Source organism: Neoarius graeffei, chromosome 8 (assembly GCF_027579695.1).
Source record: "Neoarius graeffei isolate fNeoGra1 chromosome 8, fNeoGra1.pri, whole genome shotgun sequence".
NCBI lineage: Eukaryota > Metazoa > Chordata > Actinopteri > Siluriformes > Ariidae > Neoarius > Neoarius graeffei.
Genome location: NC_083576.1, coordinates 75,827,125 through 75,842,883, shown reverse-complemented (window position 1 = coordinate 75,842,883; position 15,759 = coordinate 75,827,125). Strand labels below are relative to the sequence as shown.

Here is a 15,759-nt window from a genome sequence, read left to right as displayed (position 1 = left end):
CCTGATTGTCATCCCATTGATTGAAAACACCTGACTCTAATTTCACCTTCAAATTAACTGCCAATCCTAGAGGTTCACATACTTTTGCCACTCACAGATATGTAATATTGGATCATTTTCCTCAATAAATAAATGACCAAGTGTAATATTTTCTCATATTTGTTTAACTGGGTTCTCTTTATCTACTTTTAGGACTTGTATGAAAATCTGATGATGTTTTAGGTCATATTTATGCAGAAATATAGACAATTCTAAAGGGTTCACAAACTTTCAAGCACCACTGTACACTACAAATAGTCATGGAATGGATTGTAAAAAACTGAAAAAATGCTATTTGGCAAATTAACTCTTCATCTGCTTTACAAGATGTATGTAAGCAGACATTATTATTAGATTATTTTAGATTGTGATGTCTTAGAGGATTGGTCTATATATTGAATTAATGGTGTATATTTTGACAGTTCACCTGTTTTGTCTCAGAAGAAAGGATAAGTGAATGACAGCCTCCTGTAGAAATCACAGCAGCTGCTGGCAATTCCAGGAGACTGTCATTCACTTCTCTTTTTATCCTCAAGTTGATGTTTATATCATTTTTCTACAAGTGATGTGAGCCAGATTGGCAGATATACTGTATCAGTGTATGTCTTTCCAACATCAAACATTTTAACTAGGACCATATACAGTACAGTGTCAATGATGCCATCTTTCAGCTATTTCACTGACATCATCTGTGCTCAAAACGTCATCCATCCATCCATTATCCGTAACCGCTTATCCTGTACAGGGTCGTGGGCAAGCTGGAGCCCATCTCAGCTGACTATGGGCTAGAGGCAGGGCACACCCTGGACAAGTCGCCAAGTCATCGCAGGGCTGACACATAGAGACACACAACCATTCACATTCACACTTAGAGTCAATTTAGAGCCACCAATTAACCTAACCTGCATGTCTTTGGACTGTGGATGAAACCCACACAGACACAGGGAGAACATGCAAACTCCACACCGAAAGACCCCCGTTGACCACTGGGCTCGAACCTAGAACCTTTATGCTGTGAGGTAACAGTGCTAACCACTACACCACCGTGCCACCTCAAAACTTCATATTGTTAGGAATGTGGATTCAAGTGCAAATTGGTGCTAATTAGAGTGAAGCCTACAAAAACAAAGACTATGAACATGAAACAAAACAAACAAGAACTTGAAAGGCACTTGGTAGAGTGCCTCCACCAAGCCACATATTTAGATTTGCATCAAAATCTCAAAATCTAATCAATTGTTCCTTGGCCCATGGCTCACCTTTCCTCCAAAGTTCATTAAAATCTGTTCAGTACTTTGAGTTACATTCGGAACAAACAAACAAACAGGTGAAAATGTAACCTTTTCCAACAAAGTTGGTGGAGGTAACTAGAAACACATGGTAAGATACAGTGGGGCAAAAAAGTATTTAGTCACCAATTGTGCAAGTTCTCCCACTTAAAAAGATGAGAGAGGCCTGTAATTTTCGTCATAGGTATACCTCAACTATGAGAGACAAAATGAGAAAAAAAAAATCCAGAAAATCACATTGTCTGATTTTTAAAGGATTTATTTGCAAATTATGGTGGAAAATAAGTATTTGGTCAATAACAAAAGTTCATCTCAATACTTTGTTATATACCCTTTGTTGGCAATGACAGAGGTCAAACATTTTCTGTAAGTCTTCACAAGGTTTTCACACACTGTTGCTGGTATTTTGGCTCATTCCTCCATGCAGATCTCCTCTAGAGCAGTGATGTTTTGGGGCTGTCGTTGGGCAACACGGACTTTCAACTCCCTCCGAAGATTTTCTATGGGGTTGAGATCTGGAGACTGGCTAGGCCACTCCAGGACCTTGAAATGCTTCTTATGAAGCCACTCCTTCGTTGCCCGGGCGGTGTGTTTGGGATCATTGTCATGCTGAAAGACCCAGCCACATTTCATCTTCAATGCCCTTGCTGATGGAAGGAGGTTTTCACTCAAAATGGCCCCATTCATTCTTTCCTTTACACGGATCAGTCGTCCTGGTCCCTTTGCAGAAAAACAGCCCCAAAGCATGATGTTTCCACCCCCATGCTTCACAGTAGGTATGGTGTTCTTTGGATGCATCTCAGCATTCTTTCTCCTCCGAACACGACAAGTTGAGTTTTTACCAAACAGTTCTATTTTGGTTTCATCTGACCATATGACATTCTCCCAATCCTCTTCTGGATCATCCAAATGCTCTGTAGCAAACTTCAGACGGGCCTGGACATGTACTGGCTTAAGCAGGGGGACACATCTGGCACTGCAGGATTTGAGTCACTGGCAGCGTAGTGTGTTACTGATGGTAGCCTTTGTTATTTTGGTCCCAGCTCTCTGTAGGTCATTCACTAGGTCCCCCCGTGTGGTTCTGGGATTTTTGCTCACCGTTCTTGTGATCATTTTGACCCCACGGGGTGAGATCTTGCGTGGAGCCCCAGATCGAGGGAGATTATCAGTGGTCTTGTATGTCTTCCATTTTCTAATAATTGCTCCCACAGTTGATTTCTTCACACCAAGCTGCTTACCTATTGCAGATTCAGTCTTCCCAGCCTGGTGCAGGTCTACAATTTTGTTTCTGGTGTCCTTTGACAGCTCTTTGGTCTTGGCCATAGTGGAGTTTGGAGTGTGACTGTTTGAGGTTGAGGACAGGTGTCTTTTATACTGATAATGAGTTCAAACAGGTGCCATTAATACAGGTAACGAGTGGAGGACAGAGGAGCCTCTTAAAGAAGTTGTTACAGGTCTGTGAGAGCCAGAAATCTTGCTTGTTTGTAGGTGACCAAATACTTATTTTGCCGAGGAATTTACCAATTAATTCATTAAAAATCCTACAATGTGATTTCCTGGATTCTTTCCCCCATTCTGTCTCTCATAGTTGAAGTGTACCTATGATGAAAATTACAGGCCTCTCTCATCTTTTTAAGTGGGAGAACTTGCACAATTGGTGGCTGACTAAATACTTTTTTGCCCCACTGTACTAACAAGACATGGACAAAGTGCCAGACAATGCAACTGCTAACAAAAAAAATGCTAGACAATAGGCGGGTATTCGTTGTAGTTTTGCACAAAATAGAAGCAATTTTTAAAAAAAGTTGACAAATCAAAGTTGCAAATGGTCTGTGTTTCCATTGAGTGATGTTCTGCAGTTTCAACTGGGTTTTCTCTTCAAGCAAATTTCATTCCAATTAAACATAGCAACCTGATAAGTGTTGGCACAGTGATTTTCATTGGGTTTGTTCCTTTTCATGTCTTCACATGTGACTTAAATACAAAAACTATCCTTTTCAATTTTACAAAATATTGCTTTGTCGAATAGTATATAGTGGTGCTTGAAAGTTTGTGAACCCTTTAGAATGTTCTATATTTCTGCATAAATATGACCTAAAACATCATCACATTTTCACACAAGTCCTAAAAGTAGATAAAGAGAACCCAGTTAAACAAATGAGACAAAAATATTATACTTGGTCATTTATTTATTGAGGAAAATGATCCAATATCACATATCTGTGAGTGGCAAACGTATGTGAACCTCTAGGATTAGCAGTTAATTTGAAGGTGAAATTAGAGTCAGGTGTTTTCAATCAATGGGATGACAATCAGGTGTGAGTGGGCACCCTGTTTTATTTAAAGAACAGGGATCTATCAAAGTCTGATCTTCACAACACATGTTTGTGGAAGTGTATCATGGCACGAACAAAGGAGATTTCTGAGGACATCAGAAAAAGTGTTTCTGATGCTCATCAAGCTGGAAAAGGTTACAAAACCATCTCTAAAGAGTTTGGACTCCACCAATCCACAGTCAGACAGATTGTGTACAAATGGAGGAAATTCAAGACCATTGTTACACTCCCCAGGAGTGGTCGACCAATAAAGATCACTCCAAGAGCAAGGTGTGTAATAGTCGGTGGGTCACAAAGAACCCCAGGCTAACTTCTAAGCAACTGAAGGCCTCTCTCACATTGGCTAATGTTATTGTTCATGAGTCCACCATCAGGAGAACACTGAACAACAATGGTGTGCATGGCAGGGTTGCAAGGAGAAAGCCATTGCTCTCCAAAAAGAACATTGCTGCTCGTCTGCAGTTTGCTAAAGATCACGTGGACAAGCCAGAAGGCTATTGGAAAATGTTTTGTGGATGGATGAGACCAAGGTAGAACTTTTTGGTTTAAATGAGAAGCGTTATGTTTGGAGAAAGGAAAACACTGCATTCCAGCATAAGAACCTTATCCCATCTGTGAAACATGGTGGTGGTAGTATCATGGTTTGGGCCTGTTTTGCTGCATCTGGGCCAGGACGGCTTGCCATCACTGATGGAACAATGAATTCTGAATTATACCAGCAAATTCTAAAGGAAAATGTCAGGACATCTGTCCATGAACTGAATCTCAAGAGAAGGTGGTTCATGCAGCAAGACAACGATCCTAAGCACACAAGTCGTTCTACCAAAGAATGGTTAAAGAAGAATAAAGTGAATGTTTTGGAATGGCCAAGTCAAAGTCCTGACCTTAATCCAATCAAAATGCTGTGGAAGGACCTGAAGCAAGCAGTTCATGTGAGGAAACCCACCAACATCCCAGAGTTGAAACTGTTCTGTACGGAGGAATGGGCTAAAATTCCCCCAAGCTGGTGTGCAGGACTGATCAACAGTTACCGGAAACGTTTAGTTGCAGTTATTGCTGCACAAGGGGGTCACACCACATACTGAAAGCAAAGGTTCACATACTTTTGCCACTCACAGATATGTGACATTGGATCATTTTCCTCAATAAATAAATGACCAAGTATAATATTTTTGTCTCATTTGTTTAACTGGGTTCTCTTTATCTACTTTTAGGACTTGTGTAAAAATCTGATGATGTTTTAGGTCATATTTAAGCAGAAATATCGAAAATTCTAAAGGGTTCACAAACTTTCAGGCACCACTGTATAATACCACCTTATGCAAGTGTAAAAACTTTTTTTGCAATATTTGAGAGGCTATTTTTTTCATATTTTTCCAAAATTCACATATTTCCATTACTTTTTAATTCAAGTCAAACTCTGGAGCCCAGAGACAGAGCACCCTTCAGGACTGTTTTGCTCGGACAGACTGGGATGTGTTTAAAGCTGCAACCACTTTGGAGGACTCTTCTGTCAATATACAGGACTATGCTGAGTATGTGACTGGGTACATCAGCACATGTGTCTGCAACATCGTGCCCACCATACAGATCAGGAAGTTCCCCAACCAAAAGCCTTGGGTAAACAGTCAGGTACGATGCATGCTGCGTGCTCACTCTCTTACATTTAGATCAGGCAATGAGACCGAGTACAAAGCAGCGAAGTATGGACTGAGGAAAGCCATTACAGCAGCCAAGAGGCAGTACACAGAGAAGCTTCATGGCTTCTATTCTACTGCTGACCGCAGGTGAATGTGGCAAGGCCTGCAGCATATCACAGACTACAGAACCACCACCAGCACCATCATCTCCACAGACAGCCTGCCGGATGACCTCAACGCTTTCTACACCCGCTTTAAGACCACCAGCTACAGCACAGATGCCCCTTTTCCACCAAAGCAGTTCCAGGGCTGGTTCGGGGCCAGTGCTTAGTTTGGAACCGGGTTTTCTGTTTCCACTGACAAAGAACTGGCTCTGGGGCCAGAAAAAACGGTTCCAGGCTAGCACTAACTCTTTGCTGGGCCAGAGGAAAGAACCGCTTATGTCAGCGCGGGGGGATTTGTTAAGACCAACAACAATAGCAAGACCATGAAAGGTTGCCATTTTTAAGCGACGAGAAGCAGCAGCTGTACAAACACAAAGTCATCCATTATTGTTGTTGTTGCTTCTTCTTCTCCATGTTGTTGTTGCTTCGATGTTCACGCCAAAGTGTATGCCAACACAGCGACGTAACTGACATAAACAGCGACATAACTGATGTATACAGCGACATAATGACGTGGCTCCCCTTAGCACCCCGAGCTATGGAAAATCTAACTGGTTCTCAGCTGGCTCGCAAGTTGAACAAGTTGTGAACCAGAACCAGCACTGGCCCCAAACCAGCCCTGGAACTGATTTGGTGGAAAAGGGGTAACAGAGGAGGCACACATACACCTGGACCACCCAACCCCCCTTCCCCCCACCAACAGTCTCATCAGGCCAAGTACACAAAGCTCTGAGGAGGATCAACCCCAGGAAGGCAGCAGGACCAGACAACATCCCTGGGTGGGCCCTCAGAGTATTTGCCAATGAGCTGGCTGATGTTTTCACTAACATCTTCAACCTTTCCCTCAGCCAGAGCATTGTTCCCTCCTGCTTCAAGACCACAACCATCGTCCTTCTTCCCAAGAAGAGCCCACCCACCTGCCTGAATGATTACAGGCCTATAGCATTCACTCCAATCATCTCAAAGTGCTTTGAGAGAGTGGTACTGGCCCACATTCAGAACAGCATACCAGAAACCCTGGACCCCATGCAGTATGCCTACAGACCCAACAGGTCCACCTCAGATGCCATCGCTGCTGCCGTCCATTATGCCCTCTCCCACCTGGAAAACAAAGACTCTTAAACATCAGGATGCTCTTTGTTGACTACAGCTCTGCCTTCAACACAGTCATCCCCCACAAACTCATCCATAAACTGTCCACACTTGGTTTGCACCCCACCCTCTGTGACTGGCTCATCGACTTCCTGACTGGCAGGCCCCAGACTGTCAGGATTGGTAATAGGACTTCATCCAGCATCATCACAAACATTGGCACCCCACAGGGATGCATCCTTAGCCCCATCCTCTACACTCTGTTCACCCATGACTGTGTCACCTCTCGCAAGGACAACATCATCCTGAAGTTCACGGACGACACCGCAGTGATAGGACGCATCACTGGCGGTAACGAAATGGCCTACAGGAGGGAGGTGGCCAGTCTGGTGTCATGGTGTGAGGACAACAACCTCATCCTCAACATGGACAAGACGAAGGAGATGATAGTGGACATGAGGAAGGAGAGGAGACCTCATTGGCCACTGTTCATCCGGGAGTTTGAGGTGGAGAGGGTGAGCAGCTTCAAATACCTGGGTGTTCACATCAGTAAGGACCTCACATGGACACTTAACACCACACAGCTGGTTAGGAAGGCTCAACAACGGCTGTGCTTTCTGAGGAGGCTGAGGAAGTTTGGTATGTCACCCAAGATCCTCAGCAACTTCTACAGCTGCGTGATTGAGAGCATCCTGACCAACTGCATCACTGTATGGTATGGCAGCACTACAGCAATGGACCGCAAATGCCTGCAGAGGGTTGCTGAGAGGATCACCAAAACTCCACTGCCCTCTCTGCAGAGCATCTACCACCGCAGAGTCCACAGGAGAGCTGCCTCCATCCTCAAAGACCCCACCCACCCCCAGCACAGACTGTTCACACTCCTACCCTCAGGCCGGAGGTACAGAAGTGTGAAATGTAAGACTGTCAGACTAAAGAACTCTTTCTTTCCCACCGCCATTAGACTCCTGAACAGCTGATAGGAGTCTATAACCATGGATTACCTCCCTGTAAACTGTCCTTGACTGTTTACATCAGTTTACATTTGTTTGTACATTACTGCCCTTTTTGCTGCTGTTCCTTGACTGTTTACATCTGGTTACATTGTTTACACATTCGCACATTACTGCCCTTCTGCTGCTACGTCTGATCATTGCCTTATTTTTGTATTACACTACCTATTTTGCATTACATTTACCTTTATTTTGTACTGCACTAGGTGTTTTCGTTGCTTTGCTTTTATTTTTGCACTATATTGCCTTACTTTGTATGACTTCTTCCGCCTATTTATTTATTTGTAATTGGCATTCATGGTGGACAGCAAACTAAGAATTTCATTGTGCAAGTGGACATGTCCTTACTGTGCATATGACAGTAAACACTTTGAACTTGAACTTTTTTCCCCAGTAATTACAGGAAACAGGAAATGGGTACGAGTGATCAGTGATGCATGTGACTACTTGGTCATGTGATGTGCTCAGGCTGATGGGAAGTGTAGTTCTAGGCTCTAGTTAATGCTGCTGTGACACATATCTCCCCCTGCTGGTGACGTTTGCCTGCGGGGATGAAAGTTTAAAAATATTTTATTATTCGTATGTTCCCTTTTAATGACAAGTAGAAATAGAAACAAGAAAAAAGATGTGAGTTCAGGACTTAAATTATTGTATTATATGAAACAATCCATGTTTGTTTCGTGAAAAAAATAAGATATTTTTAATTTTTCTTGGTTTTATGTGGGTTTTTTTTTTTTTTTTGGATGGATGATACACAGATCCTCCAAACATGTCTTGGTTGATTGAGTACATGTGAAATAAATAGAAAAATTGTACATTTTTGGACCTTCATTACCTCATAAATACCAGTGAGTGGCCTAGTGGTTAGCATGTCCGCCTCTTGAGCAAGAGATCGTGAGTTCTACTCATGATCGGGTCATACCAAAGACCATCATAAAAATGGTGCCTACTGCCAATACAGATGTGAGTGGGGAGTCAAACTCTCACGGTTACCAGAGGACTAGCCCCCCACTGTAACCCTAGCTATATAATATAGCCGAGAGGCTGAGGGCTACGAAAGGGAGATCGGTGCTGCCAAACATGCCATGAATGGTGTGGGAAGGACTTTGACTTACCTCATAAATACTGGATTACATGAAAAATTGACCCATAAAATGAGACGTGGGGGGGACCTTGCTATTTTATTTTCACATTTGTGTATTTTCAACATTAACATTCTGTTGTTTTTGGTTATGATGAGAATGTAGAAAAATGGTTGATTCCCTTAATTTAACACCATATGTAACATCCAAAAATGTCATGAGCACAAGTGGACCGCTGACACACTTAGCCGTTTTCGCCTGGCATTATGAATACATCTCCAGTGATCACTTGTGAGAAGGTTTTCATCCATCATTTCAGCTGGAGGAAGGTTGTTGCTCACATTTATTATGTCGGTCAGATGCTGCACTTGTTTTCAAGCCGAAATTTGTCCCATGAATCCTATCTCATGTACTTATATGGGCTGTTTGAAATGTGTAGGTTGCTAATGAAACTTATAAACGAACAGGAGATGCGACGACAATCTCTGCTGTTCTACGGTAGCATTGCCTTTATTCATTAGCCTAGCGTTAGAGAACTCTACCATTCCACACCATTTACAAACAGTCTCACTATGATTGTGTATTTTCTGGCTTTGGAATGATGTTGATTAGGTGTTCCTTTGTTGCTGTCCTCGATGCATCGAAAACACTTTTGCATTCACACTATGTATGTTATGTGGTCATATGCATCTACTTGTAAATGTTAAAGATCACCCAAGAATCATGGAAATACTACAACCCTGGTTACAAAAAAAGTTGGAATGCTGTGTAAAACATAAATAAAAACAGAATACAATGGATTGCAAATCCTATTTGACCTACAAGGTTTCTTCCTCATGTCGTCTCAGGGAGTTTTTCCTTGCCACCATCACCACAGGCTTGCTCATCAGGGATAATTAACAGTTATTCCACGAAATCGAGTCGTACATGAGCTGATAGCCGATGAGGCACGTAGCACCAAGTCGGCTCTAAGCCATGTATGACCAGATTGAGTGGAATAACTGTTTTATTCTATCCACATTCACTGGATTTTGAGAAACAGAGCATTTTTATTTTTTGCAATTTTGATAAATAAAAAATTTACAAAACGTCCAACAAAATCATTTCCGCTTAGAATGTAAACAAACCGGCGAAATGACAGTAGCAAATTGTGAAAAATGCTGTAATAATAATTCTTGAAAAATACAAAAAAAAAGGTTTTACCATGAAATACTTTCATTCCATATTTCGTTGCGAGGTGGCACGGTGGTGTAGTGGTTAGCGCTGTCGCCTCACAGCAAGAAGGTCCTGGGTTCGAGCCCCGGGGCCGGCGAGGGCCTTTCTGTGTGGAGTTTGCATGTTCTCCCCGTGTCCGCGTGGGTTTCCTCCGGGTGCTCCGGTTTCCCCCACAGTCCAAAGACATGCAGGTTAGGTTAACTGGTGACTCTAAATTGACCGTAGGTGTGAATATGAGTGTGAATGGTTGTCTGTGTCTATGTGTCAGCCCTGTGATGACCTGGCGACTTGTCCAGGGTGTACCCCGCCTTTCGCCCGTAGTCAGCTGGGATAGGCTCCAGCTTGCCTGCGACCCTGTAGAAGGATAAAGCGGCTAGAGATAATGAGATGAGAGATATTTCGTTGCTTTTTTTTGTTGCATTTTTTGGGGTTTTGTTTTCGAGTTGAGTTTTTTTGTCCTCAGTTAGTTCAGTAACACGCTCCGCCATTTTGTTTTTCTCTCCTCACGGTATACGAGTTGATATCCTAGTAATAGAATAGCCAATCAGAGTGTGTGACTGCTCATATCCAGTGAATGTGGATAGAATAAATACATTTATTAGGGATAAAATTAGCTCATATGCTTAAAGTCTTTAATTTTCTGTAAAGCTGTTTTGTGACAATGTCTGTAATTAAAAGTGCTATACAAATAAAATTGACTTGACTATATACAATTGAATACAATACAAAGACAAGATATTTAATGATCAAACTGATAAACATTATAGTTTTTTTGGAAATATACACTCAGTTTGAATTTGGTGCTAGCAACATGTTTAAAAAAAAGTTGGGACAGGGGCATGTTTACCTCTGTGTTACATCACCTTTTCTTTTAACACCACTCAGTCAGTGTTTTGGAAAAGAGGATACTAATTGTTGAAGTTTTGAAAGTAAAATTATTTCCCATTCTTCTTTGATATACAACTTAAGTTGCTCAAAAGTCCAGGGTCTCCGTTGTCATGTTTTGCACTTCATAATATGCCACATATTTTCAATGTGAAGCAGGCAGGCCAGTTTAGCACCTGCACTCTTACTACAAAAGGATTTGGAAATCATTGTATTCTGTTTTTATTTATGTTCGACACAGCATCCTAAATTTTAGATGTAAACTGGGCCTCAGTTCTGCTTGATACTTGGTGAACATTCTTATGAAACAAGATTAACTTCATATCCTCCAGTGCAAAACTAAAACAGCAAACATGATACATCGAACTAATATCTTGGCTGACTGATGTTATTTGAAAGAAGTTGTGTATCTCTTTGTGTCACAAAACAATATGACAGACTGTGCAATGAAAATATTGTGTTCCAGTACATGAAAAAGTATGTTTCATGACTGATAGCAAAGCCTAAACATCAAAGTCTTGCTTGAAAGCTTCACATTTTTGAGTCGGTTGTTAATGAGCCTGAATTCATGCATATTATCTTTGACCTCATACAGAGCAAAAATTACCTGCTTGAAGGTTATATAATGGTCCGGTTGTGAAAAGTATGCTGTTTTGGGAGGACAGTGACAGGTCTAATGGAGCATTAAATGACTCCATCATAACCCCACCTGAGACTGGTATCAAGGGAATGAACTGAAATCAGTCAGAGATGGAATTTAGGGAAGAGCGTAAGGATTTTTTTTTACAGTACATCTGATTTATTATTAGGTGTATTTAAATGACTTTTAAAATGTTATAAACTACTTTTAAAGCTTTGGAATGTGACTGAATGTCAGGTTTTAGTGTATGAACACAAACACTACACTAATCATCCCCTGTTTTATTTATTATATGGCACAGTTTTGCAATTTAGTCATGTCTGACTTTAAGGTTGCATCATTCATAGCTGTTTCGTGACTGGTGTGTGTGGCACAAGCTTATGTTTAGCTCTGTGTGTGTGTGTGTGTGTGTCCTTTCTCTGGCTGTCTTTTACTTTTTTTTTGCTCTGAATGACACAAATACTACTCGGAAAGAGACATTTTAAGCCGTGAAATGCAATTTCTGTAAACAATAAACTGTTTTACATGTTTTAATATACAAGAAAAATCTCCATGCTTGTTCAAAATGCAAGGAACTATTAGGATACCTTAAGCTACTAGTTGAATTACATATTCTTGTGACAAAAAAGCAACATATTTGGGACAAATGTGACTGTGCACAGAGCAATCTGTCCACTAAGATCACAATTTTTTTGCATTAGAAATAGTAGGTTCAGTTCTTGACTTGGCTCCACAAACATTGCTTCCTGTCCATAGCTAGCTGGCTAGTTAACTGCTAGTAACCAAGCTAGCCCTTGTCAAAAGAAGACACAAGTTGGATTTCAGCGAGTTTGGCTTCAAATCATCATCTTTTTAGCAATGAATTTAGCAGAAAGCCAAACTTGTCAGCTTGCAAATTACATTATGTTAATGGCATTTAGCAGACGCTCTTATTCAGAGCGACGTACAACATACACAGAGCAGCCTGGGGAGCAGTTAGGGGTTAGGTGCCTTGCTCAGGGGCACTTCAGCCATTCCTGCTGATCCAGGCAATCAAACTAGCAACCTTTTGGTCCCAAAGCTGCTCCTTTAACCACTCGGCCATAGATTTCCCCTGTAGTATAGGAGGAATAACACTTCAGGACATGCTGTTATAGGAAAATAATAAGGATGGCAAGCGTAAGTGTTTGCATTGGACCACATCAAACTAATATTGTGCTAATTATTAGCTCATCTGGCCAACAGGTGATGACCTTATGCCGTCATGTGTTCTCCATCGTCCGTCCGTCTGGCATCATCCACATTTCACGTAAATCGCTTCTTCTCTCTCAATTCTTCACCGATTTTTATTCTTTGTGGCAGGAAGGTAGGTCTGCCTGGGGTGGACATACTGTAGCTTCTACCCAAATTTGCATAATTGCAATTAAATCATGAAGATATGGAGTAATTAAGTCCTAACGATCAGTTTCCACACAAATCACTTCTTCTCCCTCAATTCCTCAACAATGTTGATTCTTTCTGGTATGAAGGTAGGGGTACCTAGGTTGCATATAACTTCTACCCAGATTAGCTTAATTACAATTACTAATGAAGTTATGGACTAATTAAGCCTTAATGAGCAGTTCAACAAAAAATTGCTTCTTCTCGGTCAATTCCTCACCATTTTGGATTCTTTCTGGCAAATAGATTGGTACTCCTAGGGTGTATATAGCTTCTATATATAGCTTGTGTAGTGTATATAGCTTGCAATATTTATTGCGCAAGGTGGCCCACTTTAGGTTGCTCCTTCTGGACTAGAAGGGCTGGAGTGAGCTATGCCGTCATTGATGGTCTTGTTATATTGTTACCTCTGCCAACTTTGTTGGAGGATGTTATGTTTTCACCTCTATTTGTTTATCTGTTCCCAACGTAACTCAGAAAGTAGTGAACAGATTTTGGTGAAATTTGGAGGAAAGGTGAGCCATGGGCCAAAGAACAACTGATTTGATTTTGATGCAAATCCAGGTATGTCTGTGGATCCAGGATTTATTTATTTTTTGCTCTGTTCCCAACATAACTCACAACGTAGTGAATGGATTTGGATGAAATTTGGTGGACACCTTTACTATTATCCTCGGTTCAAGTGATTTGATTTTGATGTTGATAATATGTGGCTTGGCAGAGGTATACACTCTACTGAGTGCCCTTCTAGTTATATATTATTATAACAGCACATCTCTGCATGTTATGTCCCTTAGATATGTTGAATGGTTGTTGATTTTTTATTTGATGTTAATACCTTGGATTTCAGATCTATACAGAACAGCAATTATTATCATTCCTCAAACAAACAGTGGGCTGTAATTATGGAGACATTGTGAAACATATCTTTAAAAAACAAGCAATCAAAAAATGTAACCCTGTAAAGTCTCAGCTTATTATTCATCTTAAAATGTACTATTCTGTAACTACAGCGAAACCTAAAGAAAATTATAATAATTACAAGCCTGAGATGGGTACATTTGTATTATTGTTTTTTCCCCCTTCTTGTAATTTGAGTTCTCTGTCTGCCTAATTCCCTTTTGAACATACTGTATTCATATACAATATGTTCATGCATCATTAGGTACTAGATACAGTATACTATAATTAATAAGAAATATAGTCCCAAGCAGCAATCTGCAGGGTCCAAGCACCTTATTCTGGTATCAATCCCAGTGGCCTGTTCTTGCCAAGTTACATTAAAGAGATCACAGATGACCGTACTGTCCTTATCAACCCTGGATCCATCTGGTATACACATGGTGGTGATGCATCATAAGCACTAGATATACTAGAACCAACCAAAATGGCTCTGCAGCCTGTAAATCATCTCAAAATGGGTGTAAAACCCATGGGCAGTATTTTTGTCACTGATGAATGATGTACCTCCAGTGTCTGAGTCTTGGTAGTTGGGGTCGAGACCTCGTTCCAGCAGCTTTGTCACTTTATCCACCTGATGATGCTGAACGTATTCTAGAAACTTCTTCAAGTTGGCCTGAGAGAAAGAGAGAGAGAGTAATGATATGTGCTAAATAATGGTTAAGTTAAGAGAACTTTAATTTAAAGTGCTTCACATTTAATTAACCAGTTGTTTATTATTATAATTATTTTTTTCCTTCTTTATTCTCAAAGCTCATGGTTACTTAGCCAGTAAATATTATCATGAGATGAGACAAAGGAAGAGGAAGGAGAGAAAGACAGCTAGAGAGGGGGAAAGAGGGCAGTTTAATAAGTGAAACTGATTGAAGTGGCATGAAAGGACTGGATCGTTGTCTGTGGTTGGTTGAAGAGAGCAACTGGACTTGCTTGAAGATGGAACGACCATCATTGAACAGAGGTGGGTGTCTATGACATCTTTTATCAGCCACCTACAATGCAGCCATCAGCATTCTGATTCGGATTCTATGATGATCCATGAGAGGATAAATACTGGATGCTCCCTATTAGTCAGACAGAACTGAGGAAGCCTTTAGGATGAGAGGCGAAACGTTTTCAAGAATCTTCAAGCAAGTCCAGTTGCTCTCTTCAACCAACCACCGATTACTATGTACCTGGATGACTGAGATTCGTAACAGATAGACTGGATCGTTGATTAAGTGAGGGAGGGAAGGAGGGAGGGGGTGAGGGACTAAGATCAGGAGGGAGGGAGTAAGATAGCGAGTGAGTGAGTGAGTGAGTGAGTGAGTGAGTGAGTGAGTGAGTGAGATAGCGAGTGAGAGTAAGATAGTGAGTGAGTGAATAAGATAGTGAGTAAGTGAATTAGATACTTAGTGAGTGAGTGAATAAGAGAGTGAGTGAGTAAGCTAGTGAGTGAATAGGAGAGTGAGTGAGTGAGTGAATAAGAGAGTGAGTGAGTAAGCTAGTGAGTGAATAGGAGAGTGAGTGAGTGAATAAGAGAGTGAGTGAGTAAGCTAGTGAGTGAGTGAATAAGATAGTGAGTGAGAGAGTGAGTAAGTGAGGGAGTCAGAGAGTGAGTGAATAAGATAGTGAGAGAGTGAGTGAGAGAGTGAGTAAGTGAGTAAGATGGTGAGTAAGATAGTGAGTAAGATAGTGAGTGAGTGAGTGAGTGAGTGAGTGAGTGAGTGAATAAGATAGTGAGTGAGTAAGAGAGTGAGTAAGCTAGTGAGTGAGTGAGTAAGCTAGTGAGTGAGTGAATAAGATAGTAAGTGGGTGAGTGAGTGAATAAGATAGTAAGTGGGTGAGTGGGTGGGTGAGTGAGATAGTGAGTGAGTGACTGAATAAGAGAGTGAGTGAATAAGGTAGTGAGTGAGTAAGATAGTGAGTGAATAAGATAGTGAGTGAGTGAGTGAGTGAGTGAATGAATAAGATAATGAGTGAGTGAGTGAGTGAGTGAATAAGAGTGA

At 41.2% G+C, this 15,759-nt stretch overlaps 1 protein-coding gene across 1 annotated transcript in view; it reads right to left on the bottom strand.

The window, feature by feature from the left end:
• Positions 1–15,759, bottom strand: part of shank2b (SH3 and multiple ankyrin repeat domains 2b) — a 423,060-nt gene that overhangs the window by 353,042 nt on the left and 54,259 nt on the right. Inside the window, exon 4 of the mRNA XM_060928256.1 lies at positions 14,282–14,390. Coding sequence (XP_060784239.1) covers positions 14,282–14,390 — 109 coding nt within the window. The remainder of the gene's footprint in view (positions 1–14,281; positions 14,391–15,759) is intronic.